This window comes from Rhinolophus sinicus, linkage group LG03, assembly GCF_036562045.2.
Source record: "Rhinolophus sinicus isolate RSC01 linkage group LG03, ASM3656204v1, whole genome shotgun sequence".
In the NCBI taxonomy this organism is placed as follows: domain Eukaryota; kingdom Metazoa; phylum Chordata; class Mammalia; order Chiroptera; family Rhinolophidae; genus Rhinolophus; species Rhinolophus sinicus.
This window is the reverse complement of record NC_133753.1, coordinates 121,566,875-121,594,617: the sequence shown is the minus strand read 5'-3', so window position 1 is coordinate 121,594,617 and position 27,743 is coordinate 121,566,875. Positions and strand designations below refer to the sequence as shown.

The following is a 27,743-nucleotide window of genomic DNA, read 5'->3' as shown; positions in this document are numbered from 1 at the left end:
TTAGTAGGTGTTTTTTGAAGCAGGAGCCCACTATCAAAAGCATTATAACATCAATCAAGTATTAAGTTCATAAGAATACACTTGTACTTGGTGCAAATTTAACTTTATTAAACCTTACAATGAATGTTGTGGCATATCATTTTCCACTGTGTGACAATTTATTGGCTGGCACCTGAATACAGTACTTCTTTTGAAAAATACATAATGGGAACTGACAAAAGGGAGAGAAACTAGTTGTTTAGTGATATGTAAGGGCAAAAAAAGATGACCAACTAATTTTAGTTTCCTTAGTATCTAACTCTAAAATGGTTCAAGTTCCAAGCAATAATGTTGCTGTTACAGTGCACAAGAATATGGTTATTACCTCATCCAGCTCCCACAATTCTGAGAAAATTAATTATAAGGATTAGTATACCTGTAAAATTCAACCTAAGGTTTCTGTTGGGCAATATGCTATTAAAGAGCCACCTTTTCAAATATAACCTAACAATTTTCCCAAGTCACAGTAGATGGGCGTCTCTAAAATATTATACATTAAGGTAGTTACTTTACCAGTGAGCAGTTACTTAACTTCAAAATCATACTGGGCACCAAATTATCTTTTGCTGACTTGGGCTTATATGCCTGTCAGATGTATGAATAAGAAAATGACTTTTTAAAATCTATACTCCATTTATCATTATAGATTGGTATCTTATCTCAGTAAAATGATCACTTCTTTTATAGAAACGATCAATAGTGGAACATCTAAAATTCAGCAGGCCTTAAAAGGGCATTTTTATAGAAATGTACTCAAAACTTACACATTAACTCCGGCCAACATCACCATGCTACAGTGTCTAGTTTAGTTTGATTCAAATGAGTACATGTAGCTCATTATTAAATTACTCATCTGTGGTTAAAAAAATAACAGGTTTTTTTGTTTATTTTTAATTCAGTCTCACAATTTTGAGAATACTTTCTGACAGAGGCCTAAGTGGTGTCGGAGGTCATGTTTGTTAACCAACCTCCTCCAAAATAAAATCATGGACAATTTTTAGCTATTAAACTAACTGATTTTTCAAGCGCTCCTAATGGCATTTGGGGAGATGGCAAATAGGAGAATTGTATCCTAAGGGAAATAAGGCATTTCAGTTATCAAGACTGAAGGACAGTTCTAAGTTATCTATATTTAGTGGTGGAAAAACATTATGTAAAGAAATCCTTATTTTATACTACAGTCGCACAATTCAAGTTTACCTGTGAAACACTGTGAGATGTGCCTTACTATAGAAGCCTGTGAGCCTTCCCACCCCTTCCAAAAAAGGAGGGGAAAATATTAAATCCCTTAAAATTGCTCTTTTACCCCAAAATTGAGATCAACTAATATAGATTTACTCTACTTGAAAAGCTTTCCTTTTTAAAAAAAAGAAAAGCAGCTCATGCTATATAACTCTTATATCACAAAGTTAGTCAATGATTCCAAAATACTGATGTATGATATTTCTAGAATATTTGTCCAAATCACAATTTCTATTATATGGCAGTTCAAATATGTCATCAAATTTGCCCATGGTAAATAAGGTATTAAAATCTCTTCATCAAAAGGTTGGAGAACAACCATTTTTATATCCAGACCTTTTTCAATGGTGAAATTAAATTTATAACCTAGTAAAATAAGGATATCTTTCTTAAAAATTAAACCTCAATTATTTAACCAGAAAGTAAGTCTAACGCTGTTTTAGTTACTACTCTTCAATACAAGTTTTTTACTGAATAATGATGAAATAAACCTAATGTGGCTGTTTGCAATGATGACTCCTTAAATACCATTACATCAACCCTCAGAATAAAATGTGAACACAAAAATCCGAGTGATCCAGCTCATTAAACTCACAGGTAAACTGAATTTTTCTCAAACCAATATGGAGTTTTTATTCAGAACAATTTCGTTAAGACATTTGCAGGGCAAATATGCCATCATAAATTTTATTCTGAGTAACAGTAAAGTGCTGAATGATAATTACCTGAATCTTTTTTTAGTACTTTTCACTTATCTTTTCTTCAGTTAAAAGAGCCCTTTCTGTGGCATTAGCAAAACTATTAAAAAAAAAAAAAATCAAAGGAAAAAAAAGCTAACTTTCAGTAAGAGAACAGGAAGCACTGCAACCTCTTGTGTTCAACTATGGTGACAAATAATTGAGACCAAAGTAATTCATGCAAGTTATCTTTAAAGGTATACTTAAGCGTGAAGAAAGAAAGAACACCGTTACTGACCTCGGATACTATGGCAGCAAACTGCATACTAAAATACCTTAATTATCCTAGAGGCCGAGATCGGGCTTGGCAAGCATCATGCCACTGACATGCTTTAGCTCTTTTTTGTAACTAAAAGTGATTTGCAGTTCAATTATGGAATATTTCAATGTGACTCATTAAGCTGTGTGATAAACTTTAGGTTAAATTTAAGCGAATTCTCTACACCTAATGACATCATCAGCACAAGCAGGACAATGCTGGCACAGCATGAAAGGTGGGTCATTTTGTAGATTCTTCCTTTTACTGCGTGATATATTAAGATGACAGACCTAAATTTCAACTGGGTTAATGAGTTAGAATAGATTTGTTTCCCAAATTTAGCACACAATAATTTCAGTGGACGAGAGAAAGAAATCTCAGAAGTGAAGGAAAGAAACAAACAAAAAAGCTTGAGCTCAGGTAGCTAACCAGTCGCTCTAAAAATTGTCATGCGACAAGAGTACTTTTCATAAAATGAACCTTGTAACAAACTTAACAGTGTTTTGAGTTGAAGTTGACCAACTGCTGCATAGAAAATATGCTAACATACAACAGTCAAGTTTAAGCCTGTGCATAGAGAAGATAAAGCACTTATGGTAACTGCAAATGGTAACAAGTCCATAAAGTTTGTACACCCTAGGTCCATAAGGGAAAAAAAAAATAAGTAGAAATGGTTCAGAAAAACAGTAGAAACAGGGGAGAAGCTTGGAAAAGAGAAGGAAGCAGGAAAAAAAGACCTTCAACTGTATAAAATTCACAAACCAGAAAAGTATACACACCACTGAAAAATGGTTAACTCTCCCAAACACCAAACAGCAAACGAAACTAGAATGGATAAGCCTTTGGCAGACAATTTTAGAAATCTGAATATGACATTACATTTCTCAATAATTCACAAACAATATATTATATGGTATATTTATATTAAATACTGGGAAACCAATCCTGTAAATTTGATGCTTATAATGCTTTAGCCAATGAGAGCACGATGATATCAAGCTAAATGAATGCTGGTGTCATCACAACAGTGCTCATTTATGAAACAACTGTTAACAATTCGTGCTTTATCAGTGCTAAAGTACAGTCAAATTATCATCTATGAAGTGAAACAAAGGTCTCTAGCTTTTCTGGGATATGCCCTTTATAATATATTCTATGATTCACTATGACACGAGCAGCAAGACACTGCAGTGTGGTATGATTTATGGGCTGGATCAAATTTTTAGCGATTTCCTTCTCGTCCAACAAGTCACTAGCAGTTTGTTTGTGCAAGTTTGTGGCATCAAAATGTGCACCTGATTTAATGAGAAGCTTCATGAGATCGGGGTGGTTGTTCAGAGCAGCGACGTGCAGAGGGCTGTTGTCATCGGAATCCCTGACGTTCACGTCAGCACCACATTCAATCAGAACCGCAGTCACTTGCAGAGATGGAAACTTGCAAACAGGGTACCGGCCGACACACGTAGTGTTCTTGTCCACAGCCAGGTGCAGAGGGCTGAAGTTATTCTTTCCCCTTGGATGCAGCTTAAGAAACCTGTATATAGTCTGCTTTTTGAAATGGTCTTGTTCTAGAGTACAAGGAACTTTTTCTAACAAGCAAATTAAGTGCAAAATGATGGAAAGAGCCTTATTTAACTGTAATGGGTCAGCCGGACATTGAGTTTGTTTGATAGCTCGCTCTATTTCAAGGACACTTTTGCACAGTATGCCCATAAGATCATCAAATGTAACGGTGGTGCCCAGCAGGCCTTTAGCCCTATCCTGTAGCATAAAAGAGAACAGTTCTGCAAAAGATAATAAGCTGCTGGCGGTCATTGGGCTTAAAGGGTCCAAATTGTTCTGCTGCATATCCAAAGCATACTTCCATAGGTTGATGCATCGTTTGAAATTTCCAGAGTCTGCATAGACAGCACCTCTATATCTAATATAATAAGAGGTATCAGGATGAGAAGGACCAAGAATGCGTTCTCTAATTAATAGAGCCTGCATTCTCATCTCATCAGGATCAGCGATAAGGCCTTCCAGCTCTTCTGAACTGTTTACCTCCTTGGCGTAATCGTAAGCCATTATCAGTGTCTGAGGCACTGGTTTGCTAATTATATTAGTCCTATCACTGTATCTCATGTTCATTGCCTTTTTCCAGTATTTCAAAGCCCCAAGTAGATCTCTTTTTTTGTCTACAAATGTAGCTCCCAAAAGCTCTAAAGCATTGATCCGCTCAGTCTTGCTGGTCTGTGCATGGTGAGTCAGAAAATCCACAATATTTGTGTGACCGGTCACACTTGCTGAGAGAAGGGGAGTCATTCCATAACCATCCTTTTCCATCTTGGCACAATACATAAGAAGCATCTTCATGATGTCCAAACTTCCAGATTCTGCGCAATCATGCAATGCAGTATTACCTTAAGGAGAGGAAAAAGGAGAACATATTTTGAGGGACCAGGATACAATGTAACACATGTACATACTTTAGAACCTAAAGAAAAGCAGGTAGCTTCAAGCCACCCTTAATGAGACATACTTTAATTTGATCACAAAAAAAAAACAAAACCCTCCCCAGCACCTAAAACTAGTGTCTGACACATAGCAGGGGTTAAAGAATTACTTGTTAAATTTGTTGAATAAATGAAATAGCCAAATTAGGCACGAAAAGATATCCAAAGTCACCAGATGAAATTCCAAAGTAATCCATGGCCTCTTGGTATTTTTAATAACGTCTTCAAGTGCATATTCTATAACTAAAAACTGATGAAATGAAATTAACCAGCTATTCACAGTTTTGCTGACAGTCACTTAACTTTCTGGGTCAGCTTCTACATTTAGAAACGAGAAATCTGGTCTACAATATCTAAGATTCTCCAATTTGATTCTAACAGTAGTCAGAAATTATTTTTTCCAATATTTCTGATTGCCAAGTAAGCTTCCAACTGTTTTAGTCCAAAATCTTGGTAACAAATTACTTTCTTCAAAAAGCTCCCATAACAAAAACAAGTCTACTGAAATTTGAAAAATATGTGGGTGGTTCCATATGAAATTTAAAAGGAGACATATGAAGTCTGTTTTCATAATTGATTATTTCCCATTGTAATTTAACTTTTTAAACAACCTTTTTAGATGTACTAAATGTTCTAACACTGTCCTGTTCTTCCCACACATGGATTAAAACTGACAACAGGCACTGGTACACTAGTAAAAACCTGTGGAACATATTAAGACATTATAACCACCCAAGTATTTTAGGTACCAAAGTTTAATGATAAACATTTACTAATTACCGAAACAAAAATTATCATGCAGACTTTTGATATTCACATACATTGTTGACAGAAAATTTCCACAGTGAGTCATTTTAGGCATGTGTGCAGCACAGTTCACGTAGCTGGCTGAGACAGCCCTTAGCCAGCATCCAGGAACTTGGGAGGTAAACAGTTCCAAGATATAGAATTTTTCCTAAATGATAAGGGTAGCTCACTGTTTGTACAAACAATGCAGTTTATACTGAACACCTGATTTCCTTCTGGGATTTTAGAATTTTAGATATGTGCTCGGGAAAGGGTGCTTACGTGACCAGCACCCAATAAAAATCTTGGGCACTGAGTCTCTAATGGGTTTCCCTGGGCAGAAACACTGCACACGCGCATTATGTTGCTAGGGGAAGACAGTGCTCTATGTGACCTCATGAGAAGGACAGCATAAGAAAGCCTGCACATAGATTCCTCTAGATCCCTCCTGTGCCCTTCCCTGTATGACCCAGCTGCACGTCATTATCACATCACTGTAATAAATCGTAGCCATGAGGACAATTACATGCTGAGTCACCTCCAAACAAGGGGGTGACCTTGGGGACCCCTGACGCAGCATGTGCACTAGAAAGTAGTTTAAACCCGAACACTTCACATAACAAATCTATAACTAAAATTCCAAAAATGTAAAGATTATAATATATTAGGACTTCAATCTATCCACAAGTTTACCCTGTTTAGTCTTCTCTGGCATCTAAAAGGACTAAATAATTATCTGGATATTTATTCTGACCCAGGATTTCATGGTTTACAATGGAATGGTATCTGATAGAAAGAATGTTTTAGCAATGTGTATGGTATCCAAGCTCTAAGAGAGTCCAGAACTTCAGAATACTGATGTTCATTTGCTCAAAATAATTTCAATTAAACAGGACTACTACTAAGTATATTGAAAAATCTTTTTTGAATTAAGAATCCCTAATATTCTCATTTTTCTCTGAAAAATAGACAATATAAGAGAAATATAAAGAGAAGGCTTAGATGGCATTCTTATCTAGTCACAGTAACAAAATCAAGGATAAAAATGGAGCAAAAGCCAGTTCTTTTGTAATTAACTGAATTACTATATTGGAAAAATACAGAATATATATTTTGAATACACCATATTTTGAAAAACAATGGTGGTTTAAAAAAAGAATAAGGAAGACTTTCACATCTAATAATGGCAGACGTAATATGATCACCCTCCCACACTAAGAACTAGAAAAGCTGAAAAATGTACATTTAAAAATCTGTTTGGCATCCTGTAAGCACTAACAAGGGGATTAACATCCACGAGAAGTAAGAAAACTAGAGAAATATAGTCCAGCATTTGGGGAAGCTTCCCCCAACGGTCTCTACCAATTCTGGAAGAGGCAGATGAAAATCTCAGCAGAGCTTCTGACAACCTCACAGGGCTAGAGGGGTCAACTGGAGTCTACAGAGTTCACTAAGAAGGGAACTTTGAAATCTCCCTAAACTTTGAGTTATAGCTCTGAAGGTCTATATTTAAAATTATCTCAATATGAAAGCAATCCAGGATTGCTTGTACACATAATCAAAAGCCAGAAGCAAACACAAATACTACTTAGAGGAAGATACTGTCATACCAGGCAGGGCTCAAATTATTTTTTATATTCTTCATATGTAATGTTTGGTATCCAATTAAAAATAGTGGACAGAAAACAAGAATCACAACACAAAAACTAACAGAAATAAGAGCTGCCAGAAAAATCCCACCAGAAGATCCAAATAATTCAGTTACCAGACACAGACTTTAAATTAATGACTATGCTTAGCATATTCAGACAGATTAAAAAACAATTTCGAGAATTAGACAGAAAACTGGAAATTACAAAAAAGAACCAAATGGACATTCTAGAACTGAAAAACTCAGTGGGTAGCTTTAAAAGCAGACTACACATAGCTAAATAGAGAACTAGTAAACTAGAAAATTAGATGAAAATACACAGAAAGAAGCATGGAGGTGAAAGGATGGAAAAGCAGGAGACTGTAAGAGACAGAAGGAATGTTGTCAGAAGTCGTCACACACTTAAAACTAGAATTCTAGGGGAAGAAAACTGACCTAAAGCAATACTTAAAAAGATAAAGTCTGAGAATTTTCTGAAGTTGATCAAAGATTAAACTATAAATTTAATGTTTTACAAAATACCAAGGATAAATTATTTTTTTAAAAAATCACTTTGACACACACTACAACAAAACTGCTGAAAACTAAAGACAGAGAAGAATCTTTCAGAGAATAGGTGGAAATGACCTGCAAAAGAGTAGCAGACTCTTTTAGAAAAGTTTTCATCAGGAAAAACAGAAGCCAGGAAACAATAGAATATCTTAAAAGCAATAAAGGAAAACAACTACCAACTTAAAATTGTATACCCACATCAAAAGTACATGTGAAAGAAAGGACCATTTCAGGTGAGAAAGAAAAACAAGAGAAAAAACTAAGATGTTTATTACCAGCAGAGCAGACCTAAATTAAATACTATAGGGTGTTCTTTAGGCAAAAAGATGAGCTACATGGAAGCCTGGAGATGTGGGCATAAATATCAACATAAAGGGTAATTTGTGGGAGTTCTAAATAAATATTGACTTTAAAAATAATAATGTCTTGTAGGGCTTGAAACACATATAAAAGTAAAATGCTTGACAGCAATAGCATAAAAGTAGGGTAATTGGAGTTAAAGTATTCTAAGATTTCTACATTGCTTGGAAAGAGATAAATATAGAAATTTATGTTAGCATTTGATAAGTCAAAGTAGTACTATCTAGGGTAACCACCAAAATAGAGTATGTATATAATCACTACATATTTTCTAATATAGAGAAAAACTGAAATAATGAAAAATAACCCAAAAACAAAAAAGGAGAGGCAAAGAATACAAAATAGGACAAATAAAAACCAAAAAGTAAATAGAAGACTAAAATCCAAATATATCAGTGATTACATTAAATGCAAGCAAACTAAATGTTCCCATTAAAAGACAGAAACAGTCAGACAAAATACAAACACAGAAAATTCAACTACATGGTACTTACAAGAGACACACCTTAAATATAAGGAAAGAAAAAGGATGAAGTGAAAAGATGGGAAAAAAACATACGCCTTATGTAAAAACTAACCATAAGAAAGGTGTCCGACATTAAAATATCAGACTAAGTAGACTTTAAAGTAAACTGCATTAGAGATAAGGCAAAATATTTTATAATGATATAAAATTCAAAACAACATAAAGATATAATTCTAAATTTGTTTTCATGTAAAAATATAGATTTGAATTACATAAAGCAAAAATCAACAGAACTACAAGGAAAAATCAGACAAATCCACAATAACAGTACATTTGAACACACCTTTCTCAGTATGGAAGACCCAAATCAATAAGGATATAGAAGATTTGAACACAATTAATAAACTTGATTTAACTGACATATATAAATGAACACTCGACTCAATACGTAAAATACCGTTTTTTCCCAAAGATACATGGAGTGTATACAGATATTGACCATATTCTGGGCCCTAAAGTGAGTCTCACACAAATGTCAAAGGGCAGAAATCACTGAGTATGTTTTAAGTTCACAATGCTAGATATTAAAAACAACCAAAGAAATAACCAGAAAAATCTCCATATATTTCAAATTTTAAAATATACTTCTAAATAACCCATGGGCCAAAGAAGAAATACCAATAGAAAACAGAAAATATTTTTAACTGCATGATAATGAAAACACTAAATAACAAATCTCATGGGGTATGGCTACAACTGTGCTTAAATGTACATTAGAAAAGAAGAAAGGTTTTTAAAAACATAGCTAAATTTCCATCTCAAGAAGTTATAGGAGAAAAACTAAAAACTAAAACCAGAGACTATAGAAGCAAATAATATAAAGCAGAAATTAATGACAAAGAAAGATACCAGTATGCTGCTAGCACAGCATTTATTTTCCTAAGTTTTACTAGCTTTATAATCTTATATTAATAACTATGCAAAGTAGAGAAGATAAACTTACTGTAAAAATAGAAGACAGAGATATTAGTAGTAAAACATAAACCCATGTTTCCCAATCACCATTTCAGAGTATTGCTCATTTCTGAGTACTGGTCATATTTTAAATGCTAGTCATACTAGACTCCCATAAATGTTATACCCAATATAAGCCAAACCTTATAATACAACTTCCACCAATCATACTATTTTCCAACTCCAAAGCTTTCAGGCTTCCTCTAAGGAAATAGCTGAAAATCTTTAAGATGGCTTTCAAATTTCCACAGCATTGATTCTCAAAGCACCAGCTATATGCGGGTGGGAGGGCAATGAGGAAGAAATCTATAGTTGTAGAAGGCATGGTACGTGAAGTAAAGCTTAATCTTGGTTAGTGGGAATACACATAAGAAGATACACTATGGGAAATGAATTTTAAAGACAGAATTATTTCCCTACCCTACCTCTCCAGCTTCATTTCTTATCATTTCTAATGTGAATGCTGCACTGTGAATCTAGCCCAGAAGTTGGCAAACTTTCCTGTAAAAGGCTAGGTAGTGTTTTAGGCTTTGCAGACCATAAGGTCTCTGTTGTTACCACTCAACTCTGCCATATAGCAGAAAAGTATCCATAGACAATACAGTAGTCCCCCCTTATCCACACAGGGGATATGTTCTAAGACCCTGAGTGGATGCCTGAAATCAAAGACAGTACCAAATCCTACATATGCGTATACTGTTCTTTCCTATACATACGTACAGACCTACGATAAAGTTTAAACCACTCCTGCGCTTTGGGGGCCATTATTAAGTAAAATAAGGGTTACTCAAACACAAGCAGTGTGATATTGCAACAGTCAATCTGATTACCAAGAGGCCTGATAAGTGACTATCGGAGGGGTAGTGTATACCGCATGGATATGCTGGACAAAGGAACGACTCGCGTCCCAGGCAGGACAGCAAGAGATTTCATCTCACTACTTAGAACGGTGTGCAATTTAAACTTTATGAAATTTTTATTCTATAATTTTCCATTTAATATTTTCAGACCGTGGTTGGCCTTGGGTTAACCGAAACCATGAAAAGTGAAACTGCGGATAAGGGGGGACTACTATATGTCAAATTAATGGACATGGCTGTTTTCCAATAAAACTTTACTTATGAACACTGAAACGTGACTTTCCTCTAATTTTCACATCATGAAATATTATTCATCATTTGATTTTTCAGCTATTAAAAAAATATAAAAACCATTTCTTAGCTCTCAGGCAGTCCAAAAACCGAGGGTAGACAGGATTTGACACCTGGGTCATAGTTTGCCAACACCTAGTCTAATCCAAACGACATTAACCATACCTGCCATACTAAGGTAGACATTCTGATTGTTTCACATCACTCCATCCTAAGTATCTCTCCTAGCACCAGAAAGGTGTGCTTACTTCCATCTCCAAGCCTTTGCTCTTAATTTTCCTGTAATATACTCTTCTTTACCTTTTTAACTTGTCTTTCAAGTTTCATCAGAATTTAAGCTGCTCATAGAGGCCTCCTTCATTATGCCTTATTAATTTGTCATTTTGAGAATAATGGTGAATAAAGGTATCACTCATCCTGGTAGGTACTCATATTACATCTACTATTACAGTATTATGTAATACCTTACAATAGTATAATGTTACTGCTTCAGAAATAGGTTTTCTTCCCTCAATTGTCTATTCCTAAAGTACTCGTGCATCCTATATTTCCTTTATATCCCAGTTAGCACACTGTTAAAACTGAGGTAGATTCTTACATTTTTAATACTTGGTATCACAAAAAAATGGTTCAAACTTAGCTTGAGGACAAGTGACTTTAAAAAGTAAAACCTTAGAAGGAAGAATCTTAATTGAGGGGATCTTGTTAATACTCTACTTTCATGCCCTGGAAGCCCTATAAAAAGTTTCCGAATTATAGCATTACTTAAAAATTTAGAAAACAGAGGATTAAAAAAAAAAGCCTAATTTGAAAGCAACTATAATTAGTGTAATGTCTCCACGTCTCTTTTACATAGTATGTTTTGATAAAGTTGTAATCAGTGCATATACAATGTTGCCTGCTTCTCACCTCCATCTTGTCCTTTTGTCACGTTACCACACAGTCATTCTTAGGTCTTTATGGTGCAAGTTCAAGTAAGGAAGCAGTCATAATTTACATAAACACTTTCCTGTTAATAGACATCTGCATGGCTTTAAAATTTTCACTATTAGAATTGGTGACTAAAAAACTATCAGAACAGATAACAGACTAGTGATTGCCAGAAGACAGGTGCTAGGAGAGGGGCTGACTACAAAGGGACATGAAGGAACTTTCTGTTCTATCTTTATTGTAGTGGTAGTTTAATTACAGTATGACTGTCAAAATGTACAGAACTGCATACTAAAAAGGATGGATATTATTGTACATACATCATACTTCAATAAACAAATGACAAAAATATTAACGCATACCTTAATAGAATCACAAATGTGATAGCTTAACACACGTCTTTAATTCACTTCAAAAGGAATTATAAAATCTCTTAAAAGTTCCATTTTTATAGTATTCTTCCTACCACTGGAATTAATCTTTGCATTTTAATTTATATTACCTTTATACCTAGTTATGCAGAATATTTTTCCATGTCTGTTCACAAACTTTATTTTCTTTTATGACATGTCTATTTATGTTTCAGTTTCTGGGATTAATCTTTCTATATATATAAGTACTTTTTAAAATAACCACCTGCCTGTTATATTTACTGTATGCAGGTATACCTTGGAGATATTGGGGGTTCAGTTCCAGAACCTGCAAATAAAATGAGTACGGCAATAAAACAAGTCACATGAATTTTTTGACCTCCAGTACATATTAAAGTTATGTTTATACTACACTACACTATTAAATGTACAATAGCATTATGCCTATAAAAACAATGCACATACCTTAATTAAAAAATACTTTCTTGCTAAAAAATGCTAATCACCATCTGGGCCTTTGAGGAGTCGTAATCTTTTTGCTGGCGAGGGTCTTGCCTCAATGTTGATGTCTGTGGTAACTTCTTAAAATAACAGGCACTGACTTCTCTCTAGCTATGAAAGTCCTAGATGGCATCTTCTTCCAGTATAAGGCTGTTTCATCTACATTGAAAATCTGATGTTTAATGTTGCGACCTTCTTTAATTATCTGAGCTAGATCTTCTGGATAACTTGCTGCAGCTTAGAAGCTGCACTTGCTGCCTCATCTTGCAGTTTGAGGTTATGGAGATGGCTTCTTTCTTTAAACGTCATGAAGCAACCTCTGCTAGCTTCAAGCTTTTCTTCTGCAGCTTCCTTACCTCGCTCAGCCTTCATAGAATTGAACAGTGTTAAGGCCTTGGTCTGGATTAGGCTTTGGCTTAAAGGAATGTTATGGCTGGTTTGATTTTCTATCCAGACCACTAAAACTTTCTCCATATCAGCAATAAAGCTGTTTCACTTTCTTATCATTTGTGTTTACTGAGGTAGAACTTTTAATTTCCTTCAAGAACTTTTTCTTTGCATTCACAGCTTGGCTAACTGGTACAAAGAGGCCTAGCTTTCAGCTTATCTTGGCTTTCAACATGCATTCCTCACTAAGCTTAATCATTTCTAGCTTTTGATTTAATATGCGACTCTTCCTGTCACTTGAACACCTAGAGGCCATTATAGGGTTATCAATTGGCCTAATTTCAATACTGTTGTGTCAGGGAATAGGGAGGTATAAGTAGAGGAAGAGAGATGGGGGGCAAATCAGTGGAGTAGTCAGATCACACAGAACATTTATCTATTAAGTTCACGGTCGTATGGTCACTGTTCATGGTACCCCGGAACAACTGTAACAGTAACAACAAAGACCACTGGTCACAAATCACCAGAACAAATATAATAATGAAAAAGTTTGAAATATTGAGAGAATTACCAAAATGTGACACAAAGACACAAAGTGATCGAATGCTATTGGAAAAATAGCACCAACAGGCTTGCTCAATACAGGGTTGCCACAAACATTCAATTTGTAAAAAACTGCAGTATCTGCAAACAGCAATAAAGCAAAGCACAATAAAACAAGATGCCTGTAAATTTTGTTCTACCAGTTGTTTCATTTAAGAGTGTTAGATATGCTGTATTAAATGCAAGGACTTGTGAAAAAATATAACAACCTGAATTTAAAAATCAAGTTACAAGGTGTGATCAAACAATACAGTAAATGTTTAAATAAAAATTTATTACAGTAAAAAATACATTACCATTAATCCCCCTCAAAATCCTCCCCCTCGTTTTGAAGACACTTATCCCATCATTCTTGCCACTTTCTGAAGCAGTTCTGGAAGTCCTCTTTTGCGAGTGACTTTAGTTGCACTGTCATGGCTGCCTCGATGTCCTGAATCGATTCAAAATGTTTACCTTTCATGGTCATTTTGACTTTGGGGAAGAGCCAGATGTCGCATGGTGCAAGATCCAGTGAATAAGGTGGATAAGGACACACCGTAATGTTTTTATTTGACAGAAATTGCTGCACCAGAAGCAACGTGTGACACGGAGCATTGTCAAGATGGAGGATGATTTACGGCACAATTCAAAACACACCTTCTCTCAACCGTAGCTCACACCCAACTGACTGCACCGAACAAGTGGAAACTTGTCACACACATGGTTACTACGAGTTTGATGTGCTACTTCCCATACTGAAAATCCCTCTTTCCATTGGATGGAACTCAGCAGCAACATTCACCATATTTTTTGATGACAACGGAAAGGCTCCATGTCACACAGTGCTTCTGGTACAGCAATTTCTGTCAAATAAAACCATTACGGCACGTCCTCATCCACTTTATTCACCAGATCTGGCACCGTGCAACTTCTGGCTCTTCCCCAAAGTCAAAATGACCATGAAAGGTAAAATGTTTTGAATCGATTCAGGACATCAAGGCAGCCATGACAGTGCCAAGTAAAGATACTCACGAAGAGGACTTCAAGAACTGCTTCAGAAAGTGGCAAGAACGATGGGTAAGTGTGTTCAAGCGAGGGGGAGTATTTTGAGGGGGATTAATGGCAATGTGTCTTTTACTGTAATACATTTTTTTATGTAAACATTCACCATATTTTTTATCACACCTCATACTATATTCTGTGACTAGCCTATGCTAACTTACATGCTGAAGACAAAATCATATTTAATTTTTGCTAGGTAATTTCATTGACAAACTTTTGATGCATAATAATACATACCAAGCACTTTTGAAAATTCAACTCATGCATTTTTCCTGGTTTACACACACCTTAAAAATGTTTCCATAATATAATGACTACTTCCAAAAATTGTGTATCTCTACTTCATGTCTTATTTTTATATCCTCAAGACAATGAAAACAGAACACGAAGTTCAAAAATAAATATTACCAGGCATCTTATTATTAAAATTAAGAATATTGAACAATAGAATTAAATGAATTTACCTTTAGCTAAAGAAAAAAGGTAAGTATTGTATTATATAATCCTCAATGCCTGATTAATAACAAGTTCATTTGGAGAAACAAAATTTCTGAAATTGAATTTATAATGGAAAATTTTTATGATTTCTCAAAAGACATGTCTGCTAAATGGGCACTTCTTAAAAATCAAGATAATGGTACACTTTTAATTCAGTTAAAGTATTGTTGCAGGAAGTTAAAATAGTATGATCCAAATACATTAATTTTTAGCTATATAACTTAACAGAAATAGTGCTAAGAAAATTTGGAAGAACAAAAAGTAACCATATTAATTGGGATGCTTCTGTGATGGTTAGTAAGCAAAGGAAATTATGGGGCGTGTTCATGAATTAAGGCATGGTAGTATTCCTTAAGAAAACCTAGCTGAAGTGCCAATCCTAGTTGTTGTAATTTTAAAGAGACCTGTACTCTTTTGATAGCAGGCAGCTGCTTTAGAAAAGTTTGGCAGTTCCTCAAAAGGTTAAACAGAGAGTTACCACGTTACCCAGCAATTCCACCCCTATGTATACACCTGAAAGAAATGAAAACATACATCCACAAAATAACTTCTATACAAATATTCAGAGCAGCATTACTCCTAATAGACAAAAAGTAGAAACAACGCAAATGCCCATCAACTTATGAATGAATAAATGTGGTATATCTATACAATGGATTATTCAGCAATAAAGTACTGACATGCTACAAAATGAATGATTCTTGAAAACATTATGCTAAGTGAAAGAAGCGAATCACAAAAGACCACATTATTATGATTTGATTTACATGAAGTGTCCAGGACAGGCAAATTTATAGACAAGAAAGATTAGTGGTTGCCCAAAACTAGTCCATTTGGGGATGAGGGAGGAAGGGGAATGAGAGTGACAATTAATGGATATGGAGTTTTTTTCAGGAGTAGAGGTGGGGATGAAAATGTGATTGTGGTGATGGTTGCACAATTCTGTGAACATACTAAAAACCACGGATTTGTACACTTTAAATCAGTGAATGATATGTGAATTATGTCTCAAAGCTGTTTTAAAATCAAAGTACTCGTGTTTTTTATAAAAGTGTAAGTTTTGACTGATAGAAGCAGCTATTAAAGGGTCTTTTATTGTTAACAGATTTGTCTGAAAATGCACAAAAACAATTCTCATCTCCTCTTTAGCCTACTCTGCCTGGCATCCATTCTTTTTCAACTTTATGGCTGGGACTAAGCTGAGTCCATAAGAGATCCACTTGTAAAGATGAGGAAAGGGCGTGCAGTTCAACTGCATAACAATGCTGATTCCAAGTATTTAATTCCCAGAATAACTAACTGGCTTGTGTTAAGGGAGAAGGTGAGACAGGGTGGAGAGAAACCCTTTAGGACATCAAAGGAGCTCTAAAAGGTTCCTCTGCTCAAAATGTTTCCCTTCCCCCATGTATATTCTAACACTAGAGATACTCAAGGACAGGAGTTCGGAAAAAAGGTATCAAAATAGAATCAAAGACAAACTGTGCCAAGATTACCATGTGCCCTCCCTTCATTAATTCTTTGCATAAGGCACTGAGCTAGGAGCATATGGAAATTTAACAACATAGATCCTTGAGCTCATGACAAAGTTAAATGTCAAAAAATATCTGCACCCAGAAGATACATTCTTATGACTTGAGGGATAAAAATTGCCTAGAAATGGGTCTAGACATTAAGTAGAATTTTCAAGGCTAAGAGCACCCAAGAGCTAAGGAATCAGACTTAAAAGAACTAATAGCAGTGTGATATGATGAAAACTACACAATGTAAGTTGATGAAAACAACATTACAAGTCAGACTTCATTAAAATTCCCTTTCTGGCCACTCTAGTTCAGACTCTATCCAACTGCAGCTCTTCCCAAAGGGAGAGAAAAAAGAGAAAGATGTTTTAGTTAGATATATGCATCCATGTGACTTCTTCACTAGGGCCTCTCCACACAACGTCCACCTCCATCTTCCATCACATACATTCCTGTCTCAACATCATCAATTTCTAGAATGCCAAGGGCTTCCTGAATTTTGTTTTAAACTAACAAATTTAATTAATCAATCTAGGAAAGTAGGTATACTTGGACCAAAGGGAACTGATACAGGTGAACTCAGTGAGAGAATCACATGTACCCCCAGATCATTAAGTAAAACTTAATCTCTGCCTACAACTCTTCAAATAACAGTGGTGGTAAAGATCTATTCATTTTTACCAACTTCAGTTCAATTCTGTGAGGGTTCATATTTCAAAACCCAATCTCCAGGGAAACAGGAACACAGCATTTCCCTACTGAACTCAATTGACACATCATCTACAACTGAGCTTCTCCAACTAGGATACCAAGTCTCCCCAAGGATATAGGGAAGTGTGTCAGAAAATACAAGGGGAAAAAGAATGAACATGGAACAACTTGCAGGAGCAATTTGATGATCTGGGGTCAAAATATTAATGACTTCAACTAGTAAGTTATTTAAACATTATTACATGAAAATAAAGAGATATGTTATAGAGTAGAATAAAAATTTAAGTCCCTCCCTTTTACTCCTCTAAATAGGTGTGTTGAGTTAACCAACAGCTGAGAAGAATTCTCAAAGTCAAGAAGGAAAATATAAATTCATCTTCTGATACTCAGTCCTGAAGTACACTGAAATATCTATATGACAACAGTCATTATAGTTATCCATTATCTTAATACCAACAGTTCTTAATTTATAGGGTAGATTTTCTTATTTGAAATTCCTTTGTATTTACAGTAATATGTGTAATTTTTTTTACCTTTTTCTCAACTGAAATACATTTATACCCTAAAATGCCTATACTATGAGAAGGCAATAATGTATTGCCTGGGGTTTGTTTTAAACTACTGCAGAAAACAAAAGGAGATGAAAGAAACTTTGTTTTTTAAAACTTTGGCAAATGTGCTTAATAATTGAAGCAAGGTAGTAAGTACATAGTGGTTCAATGTATTCTCTCTGGATATGTATAAGTTAGAAATTTTCCATAATAAAAAGGCAAATAAACTGCCTGAACTAGCTTTCTTTCAAACTCTTACAAAGCTAGTTATACTTATCATGAGCCTACATGGATTTCTCCCTTTTCTGAACCCCTACAGAGTTCCATACCTGTACCACTTATTTTTCACAATTACTGTCAAGTCTGCATGTATGTATTTCCATACTGAAAGGACTACAGAAATAGTCCTTGCTGTCAAGGAGTTTATAATCTTTCCTCTGTTAAATCCAAGAAATTCATTCAACAATCCCATTTACCAAATACCCACTGTGGGCCAGATACTCTATCTAATGCATAGATACAAACACCAGCTGTCTAGCCTCAAGGAGCTCAAAATGTGGTAGAATTAGAATGTAGGTCGATGGGTTTCTCTTAAAACAAACAAACAAACAAACAAAAAGCCATTTATTTCTCTTTCACTGGTTCACCAATGCATAAAGAATAAAATCAAACTCCTTTACCGAGACATCAATGTCCTTTATAATCTAGCCCTGGGTGCCCTTTGGTCCAAATATACCTACCTTCCAATTCCTGGATCCTCCAAGCATATTTCTCAATGTGCCTTTCTTTATGCCATTTCCTAAGCCTTAAAAACTGTTTTCAAATCCTAACTGCAGGTCTTAACTCCAACAATCCTTTCAAGGCCCAGTTCCACTTTTCCATGAAGCCTTTCTTGTAAAATCCTACGGCATAGATTTATACCATTCCTTTAGCAATTAACAAATATGATGTCCTGTAATCTTCTTAGACTCCACAATGCCCAACACAATGCCTAGCCTACAGAAAATGCGCAGTAATTATCTTATTACCAACTTACTTAATAATTGACCCTGCATGAGGATAGTGTGTCCTCTAGGGCCAGCCTTCCCAATCCCAACTCCGAGAGCTATTCCATTGGTCTGTAGTACTCAATCACTTTCAGCTGGTCAGTTCCCAGTTGAATTTGGGTATAAAAGCAGAACTGGAGTTCTGGTAAATATGGCGGAGTAGGTAGAAGCTACGCTCACCTCCTCTCAAGACCACGTCAAAATTATAACTAAATTATAGAACCAACCTGGAGAACCATCTGAAGACTAACTGAACAGAAGTCTTGTAACTCAGGATATAAATAAGCCATGTCAAGTCTGGTTGATTGCCTCCTTTTTACTTATTTTTGCAATATTAAAAAAAGCATCTATTTGTTTTTTATGGATTTTACCAAAAACAAAAGTGGAAGTGAAGGGCTTAAGTAACTTTACCATAAATCTGCAAAGTCCTATTCAGAGTTTAAATAACAATAAAATAGAACCAAAGAAAGCCAAAGATGGCTATGACCATAAAGAGCTGAGATCAATGACAGCTCTAAGACTGGCTTGTCTAATCACTTCTGATTTGGGGTCTATAGTTTTAAATAGCAACCAACTCTCCTGTCTCAAAAATCAACTCTATTAAACTGGAGAAGTATTTCTAAATATCTCAAAGGTTTTCTCCCCTTTTTGAATGTCATGGTAAAAGAAGGAACCCACTGTCCCCTCAGGTAATGAGCTGGTTGGGGGATAAAATATTTTCAAATATCAAATAGAAGAAAGCACTTTTGTTGCAGATACTATCCTGTGGCTTAACTATCTGCTTATGAATCTGTCTCTCTGATCAAACCATGAGTTCAAGAGCAGGGAATCAAAGACTGGATATCTTGTCTTACTCATCTTTTTATATCCTAAGTCTAACAGACTTAGGGACTCAGTGAATGCTCTCTCAACTAATGAATGAATTCCACCTTAGATTAAAACATGTGCAAAATTCTAACAGCTTGTTACAAAGTAATAGAAAAAGGTTAAATAATATATTCAAATGCCAACTGTTTGTTAAAAAGTAATGGAATGTAGACCTCATATACATTTTATATTTAAGCAGACCAAGCATAATCCATTGGCATTTTCTTTCTTCAGAACCATTTCCAAAAGCTGACATATAAAATTTCTGAAGAAATTAGTCCATTTTATCCCTAGTCTTCATTAGTCTTTTCCACTTTCTGGATGGTAGTAAAAATGTGGGGAAAAAGTCCTTTTTGATGCTCTGTCTGAAGCTTCTCCAGTGTTCCTGCCTCAGTTTCAATTGGTTCCTGCTTTATTACCCCTTAAATCATTTAAAAAAAAAAATCTGAAGAGTCAATGAGAGTGATTATCAAAGCCAGTATGAGAGTAGGGGAGGATGCAATGTACTTTAATCTGCCCCAACAATCATTAAGAATCACTGTCAAAATTTAAAGGCACCATGAAAAGGTAAAAGTACTGCACACAAAGTGATATATACTAAATATCTACATATGTAATATACAATAATTATAATTATATATAAAACAAAAAAGGGGAAGTGAATATATAATAGATATATACTATACATCACTTTGTGTGTAGTACATATATATATACATATATGTGCATATATGTACACAAATATATACATATATAGAGGGTTCCCAAAAAACCTATATATATTTTAAGAAAGAAAAAGACAATTAAAATTATGCTGACGGTAACCACTTTGAGCACCTCTTGTAATTGCAAAAGTCAAACGTTTAACTGTATGCATCTTTTGTTACCTGTATTTATTGAGTATTACAATTTTAGTATAGTTTTTTCCTTTTAAAATGTGTATACATTTTTTCATACCCTCTGTATATATAAAATACAAATATGTATATGTGTATATATGTATGTCTATAAAATTGAGGCTATCAAAACAATTTTTGGTATAAAATTGTTTTCACATGTCATGTATATTTTTTCAAAGACATGAATATTATTAGATAGTGAAACTGGGGGGAAAAAATGACTCTAGAATTAGCAGATCATTGACCAAAAGAGGAAGCATATACACATTCTCATACAAGGTATACTATACGACAAAAGAGGAATATTCTCCTTAAATAGCAAAGGTAATCAAGTTAAATACCATTCACAGTTTATTAGGGAAGAACGCTCACAAAATAATGAGCTGTTTATAGTATAGTTCTCTCATATATTGTTATCTCCAGGAATATTTAAAGCAGCTTTGAAAAACAAAAGGGAAATGGTACCAGTACTCATCTGTCCAATGACATAAGAATTCAAAACATACCCCAATTTTACTTAAACATATGAGTTTACCAACAATCTGTATGGTAAATAAAAAGCCCAAAAAAAGAAACAAAAAGTGCAATAAGCCTAAACAAGCAACCATATCTTTTAACCCTTTCTCTTCTAGTTATGATTTCAAAGTATTCCCAATATTGACATGGTTACCATGCTTAAGCAGTAATTTGTTCTCTTAAAATAAGCATTATTTAAAAGAATGATGGTTGTTTTTTAAAAAGTCATGCTGTCCTTTGACCAAACAACCTATCTCAAAGATAATCTGGAACAACTGAAAACATTTATAAGTATGTTTACAGAAACACATTTTGTCATAATGAAAAGCCAGAAGCAATACAAAACTCCATTAGTAGAAAAGTATGCAGCTATTGAAATTAAAGAGCCATAATTAATAGCATTAAAGATAAAAATAAGATATAGAAGGGCATATTTAAAAAATTGCATACATATACCTATGTGCAAAATTTAGAAATATTTTTGAAAGGATTATCTCTAAGTGTTTGGATTTTATGAAATTTTTATATTCCTCTGGAAAGAAATTTTTCAATCACAATGAATCTGTTTCATTTTTATAACAAAACTTTTTAAAAAGGATCATACTAACATTAGTAAATATATCCAGCAACTATATAGTGCGCCATAATTGTGTGGTTTAGCGTCTCTGAAAGGCAATCAGACACTATCACAACAATAAACGCACATTTACTTTGACTCAGCAATTCCACTTATAGGTATTTATAAGTTATTCTCACACAAGTGTGCACAGATACACTTTTGTTCAAGAATATTGACAGCAGCATATTCAAGAATATTCACAGCATCACTGTTTACTTTGGATGTGACTGAACTGTCCATTAATAGGGACTAGATAAATAATATGCATTCATACAAAAATAGTGTGTAGCCATGAAACAGAATAACGTAGCTATGTGTGTTGGAGTTGAATGACAGCCAAGATAAATTAAGGTTTAAAACAAAAAACAGTAAGTATCAGCTAACAGTGGAAGGGGAAGAGAGATTGATGCAGACAAGTATACTTGTATTTTCACAGACTATCTCTAGGACACCAAAAAAAAACTGTAAATAGTGGTTGCCAGTGGGTCAGTGGTCTAGAAACCAGGGGTGATAAGACTTATTTTTCATTGTAAACCAATCTGTACTGTTTGAATTTTTTTTTACCATATATGTTACTTTTAAATTTTAAGTTTTTTTTCAGACAGTGAATTATTTTGCTGCTGTATAAACATGTTTAACAAAAATAGGTTTTCAAGTATCAAATATTACACTGTCAAAACAGTTTTTAAGAGTTTTAAAAAATTCTGATCTATCATTTGTTACTTTATTACAACCGTTGAAAATTATACACAATTGTAAACCTGAGATCTTCTGGACAAAGGTTGTTTACACTGTTGCTAGCCAACAAATGCACAACTGTTTAACCTAGTCCTTATTTTGCTCTCAGTATTGTTAGCAGTTAAAAAAAAATCTGTTTTCTTTCTTGCTATATTTAATACATGTTCTATATAAAAAGATTTTCTACTGGCCACACAATAATTAGGGAGTAAAGGAACAGATTTTCCTCCTTTTCCATTGATATTAATCCTTCCAGGTCAGTTTGGCCTAACCTTCCTTGACAGAGTAACAAATAAAATACCTATCTAACACAAATTTTTAAAAAATGACTCACTAAATACAGTAGTTTCTATCCCAATAGTGTTCTGAAATAAAAAAATTAAAGCTAAGAAAAATATATTACATTACCGTATATTCTCAAAAAGATTAAATACAAGTCCAAGGGCTCAGATGAACTGCCACTAACATGCTCTGTGACTCTGGGGAACCCATTTCCCAGCAATTGGAAGTCACTCCAAATAAGAGACAGAAAATTCTGCTTAACATAGTGATGGAAGTCTTTTTATCACACTTGTTCAATGTATTATCAAGTATCAGAGAAACAATCAACAATGTTATACTGGAAGGTATACCTAATCAAAACAGGTTTTGGCGTACTCAACACCACTAATTACAATTATGTATCAAACTTCCTGAAAATAAGTGGTAATTAAAAAAAAAAAGAAGAACTCACCTTTAACACTTTTTCTATTAACATCTGCCCCCTTTTCAAGTAAATACTGAGCAATCTCTTTGTGTCCTTTGTAACATGAAATCATCAAGCAAGTATGCCCGTGTCGGTTTGACACTTCCAAATCAGCTTTATGTTCTACAAGGTACTTCACGATTTCCAAATGGCCATCAAAACAGGCAGCTCGAAGAGGAGTTGAATTGGTTAAAGTCGTATTGTTGACAGATGCTCCGTGATTTAACAAAGACTGAACCACCTTCAGATGTCCTGCTGCAGAAGCAGCCCACAAAGGGGGTGCCCCCTCAATGGTTTCGCCATCAAAATTGACGGAGCCCCCAACTTCTATGGAGGCACTGCACTGCTCCAGGAGGAATTCCACCATGTCAAGGTGCCCATACCTGGCCGCCATCAAGAGTGGCGTGGCACCGTTTGTTTTTTCAGAGATCAAGGAGGAAATCTCCTCTTTAGATTTGCTTGCCAACAACTTGGTGAGAAGCCGGAGTTTGCCATCTCGAGCTGCGTTAAATACTGCTGTCTTTAGATCCATTTATGTCCAGTTGAGAGGCTGTGCTTTATTTATCCTTAAAAGCAAAGCTCCAGCTTAACTCTATCGACACAGACAAGAGTTACAGGAGAGTACGTTCTGTCCTATTGCCTTCCAACATCTGACAACCAGAGCACCAAACTAGAGGGGAAAAAAAAGTAGCAATTTTGAAATGAATTTTCCATAGGTAAAGGCAAAAACACTATTCAGGTTTTTCGTAATTGCTATTCCCGTGGGAAGGGAGGAAAAAGCCATACTTTAGGTACTATTCCGCCCCCACCCCCAAAAAAGGTGAATAAGGAGATACAAAAAGGTACCCACACACCCAAATGTTTTGGTAGGAGGCGGTCTCTTCTCTTCTACGGTTAATTTAAACACTACAGGCAACCGGTTTTCTCGCCTCCTAACCAGCTTTGTTCTAGTTTTGCTTTGCACACGCCCAGGGAGACTACAAGCGAAACAGGCACGAGACGCGGATTCAGAAATCTTTCTGTCTCACATCTGCAGAGGAGAGCGGACAAGGGCGCGAGGATGGAAGGCCTCGTTGTGGCCAGGATGGGTTTCGAGGAGGAACAAAAAGGTCGGACACAACAAACCACGGCCAGCTAACGCCAAAACCCTCACCCAAAGCTTCTCTCTCCTTTAAAACTACTCGAGACTCTCAGGAAATCCGGCTGCCTTTTAGCTAACTTTACCCGCCCCATTTTTATACCCCCGCCTCCAGGGGATCCGCAGGGTTCCCAAACCACAGCCCGCCACACACACCCCACTTAACCTTCAGCTCTACCTTTTCCAGATATGGGCAGCCCCTCCCCAAGGTTCTCCAACGAACACGACCCCCTCGTGGCGGGCCGACGAGCCTGTGGCCTCCAGCCTGCTGCCACCTTCAGCTGCCGGGGGCGCCCTCCTTCCCCTTCCCCTTCCCGCCCAGGCCTCCCCGCGGGCGCCTCAGGCCGCGGCCCCGGATCGGGCAGGCCTCCGCCGCTACTACCTGCCCGTGGGCTAGTCCTTCCAGCCGCCGCTGGCCGCTCGGGCTCGGGCCGCCCCTTCAAATTGAAACCGTTGTCCTCGCCGCCGCCCGGGCCGCCCTGCTCCGCCTGCGGTCGCTCAGCTCCTCCATGCCCCGCGCCCCACAGGAATGAGTCCGGCCGCGCCGCTCGCTCCGCCCCGCCACGCCAGAGGGCCTCCCGCCCTCCCAAGTCTGCGCGGGATGCAGCTGCTGCAGCGGCTGCCGCGGCGGAGGGTGTAATGGGCTGCGGGCCGGGGGCCGGACAAGCCTGAGCACTGCTTCACATCACTGACGCGGCAGCCGCGCCATTGGACCGGGGGAGGGCGGCGGCCACCGCGAGCAACCGCCTAGGGGCTGGGCGGGCCGGCCGGCCTGACGGGGCGGGCTGGCGCGGGAGGGGCGGGCCCGCGAGCCCAGCGGAGGACGCGCCTGCGTGCGGCGCGCGGTGGGGGGGGTGACGCGGAACCACGAGGGGCGGGGCCACGAGGGGCGGGGCCATGCAGTGCCGCGGCGCTCCGAGGTCCAAGGAGAGGCTGCGGGATTCTCGGAGGCTCGTTGCCTCTTCTGCTTTCCCGACGTTTGTATCGGGAGGCTTGTTGTGGGAACCGTAGGGTCCCACTGCCAGAACCCCAGAGGAGTGGCAATCACTGTTACTCCCTCACACACACAAACATTCTTGGACTAGCCTGTTTTCTCCTTTGGTGGGCCCTGGAGTATACCAAGCTCGTAGTGAGATCTCAAAAAACAAAACAAGAAAAGCAAACAAATTCGGGAAAAAGATTAGGAGGCTTATCATGACTTACCAGCAAGGTCGAGTTCTTGAACTCTGAACAATATAAGCAGGAAATGAAAGAAAACTAAAAAGTGAATATGAATGAAAAGATTACTACTTTACACATCAGGAAATAAACTTCTGGAATTTGTCACGTTGAAACATGAGATGTATTAAACTAGATTTAAAAAGAGCTTAAATATATTTGGGGAATAACACCCATAATGAATCATGATGAGAAATTAGTTTTTGAAAAAAGATCTTCAATCTCTTGAATACTTTTATTTTGGTGAATTTAAACTCTTACAGTTCCTTGGTACCATTGGGAGAAAGAATATTAAGTAGATTATCTGAACCCCCAGCATCATAAATGTAATAATCATTTTAAAGTCATGCAACATTAAAGACACTTTACAAAAAAATCACAACTTCATTTTTTCACATTTACTTACAGTGTTGTCCAGAAGTTTATGTAGTTTTGCATAATTGAAATCCTACTTTTCATACAACTATATATTTTGCTTTTTTTCCCTTACCAGACTCTAAAGAGTTTCTCATGTATTTAGTTGTAATAATGATTTTTAAGTGGAGCATATTTCCCTTAGGTAGTCAACATATGGGCTCAACATCAGTACCCCAAAATTGAAGGTTATTACCATTGATAAAAAAAATATAGACCAATATAAAGGATGAGAGTAGCCATCTATAAAAATCAAACACCCTTAGTGTACAGGTCACAGTTCTGCCTCTCAAGGTATAGACACCAGTGTACACTATCCCAACCGAGGCCTAACCTGATCTGACCTGTCTCTCTTATACTCAATAAGATGATGTAAAAATGTATATCAGTGGTCTTCAAACTGAGATGTGCATCCCCCAAGGGATTCTGGAGGGGAAGTGCACACTTAGATCATTTTAAGGCCACCAGTTTCTGAATCTTCAACTTGTATCTATATGTAGTATTTCCTAAAACTGGTGTGAGGGTGAAGGAATGCTGTCAAGGTGTCTTCCTGTTTCATTTCCCAACTCTTTCACAATAGCCATGCATTCCCCAAGTGGTAAAAAGAAAATGCATAACTCTCAGTTATTGTGAATCTTAAAAAGGTGCATCGCTCCAGGCAACCTTTGTCAGTACTTTATCAATTTAAAATAGTAGGCTGTATTGAGAAAGTGTATACTTCCAATGACTGGGTGACAAATTATTTTGCAAGTCAGATGATTTACAAGTAATTGCTTTCAACAAAGTATGGCCTTAAAATCACTAAGTGTGTTTATAAATTGGAAGAAGTTCAAAAACTTGAGTGACATTGATAGGACAAAACTCCTTAAAACCCCATCAACTTATTAAGGTAAAGACATTTTCTTAGAATTTATGGAAATGAAAAATTGAGAAAACATACTAAATTCTGTCTCATTCTTGTAAGAAGTAGTATTTAACAACAAATGCATGCATTAATTGTTAAAAATAACATGTTTAATTAAAAAACGTAATATATTTTATATTGTTTTGAATACTTGATTATGACTAATAAATATAATGACATCTCAATGAAGAAGAAAATGATTCAGCACTTAGTCTTTCAGGCATCGGAAATTTAAATTTTTAAATTTAAATGTATACAGTATATATTTTCATTGCAGAGAAATATAATAGGATGATCAATAAAGCACATTCAAACATAAAAATACTTTAAATTAGGATATACTCCTGAGGGGCAGCATGTGGAATGGAGTTATAAGTGTGAAGAGAAAAATAAGAGATATAAAATACACTGTAGGTAAGGAAGAGTTTGTGTATATTTTGTTTTTATTAATTTCAGGTGTACAAAACAACATAAAGATTAGACATTTACAGCCCTCACAAAGTGATAAACCCAACAAGTCTACTTTTAAATTGTAGTTGACATTCAATATTGTTTTATGTTAGTTTCAAGTGTACAATGCAGTGGCCAGGCATCCATACAACTTATGAAGTGATCCCCTGATAAGTCTAGTACCCACCCGACATCATACACAGTTTTACATTTTTTACTATATTCCCCATACTGCATTTCACATCCCTGTAACTATTTTGTAACTACCAATTTGTGCTTCCTAATCCCTTCATCTTTCTTACCTACCCCCTAACCCTTTCCCATCTT

The 27,743-nt window shown here is 36.2% G+C and overlaps 1 protein-coding gene across 2 annotated transcripts; it reads right to left on the bottom strand.

Moving 5' to 3' along the window:
• Positions 1 to 87: 87 nt before the first annotated feature.
• On the bottom strand, positions 88 to 25,206 carry FEM1C (fem-1 homolog C). Of its 2 annotated transcripts, none has more exons than XM_019727821.2 (3): positions 24,813 to 25,206; positions 23,281 to 23,962; positions 88 to 4,679 (listed from the first exon to the last, which is right to left on the bottom strand). In XM_019727821.2, exons 2-3 carry the CDS (start codon positions 23,822 to 23,824, stop codon positions 3,370 to 3,372), a joined length of 1,854 nt encoding a protein of 617 aa, XP_019583380.1. In that variant the 5' UTR covers positions 23,825 to 23,962; positions 24,813 to 25,206; the 3' UTR covers positions 88 to 3,369. The 2 variants fall into 2 exon arrangements, with proteins under 2 accessions (XP_019583380.1, XP_019583381.1); XM_019727822.2 differs by lacking the exon at positions 24,813 to 25,206 and adding an exon at positions 24,147 to 24,514.
• Between the last annotated feature and the right edge of the window lie 2,537 nt (positions 25,207 to 27,743).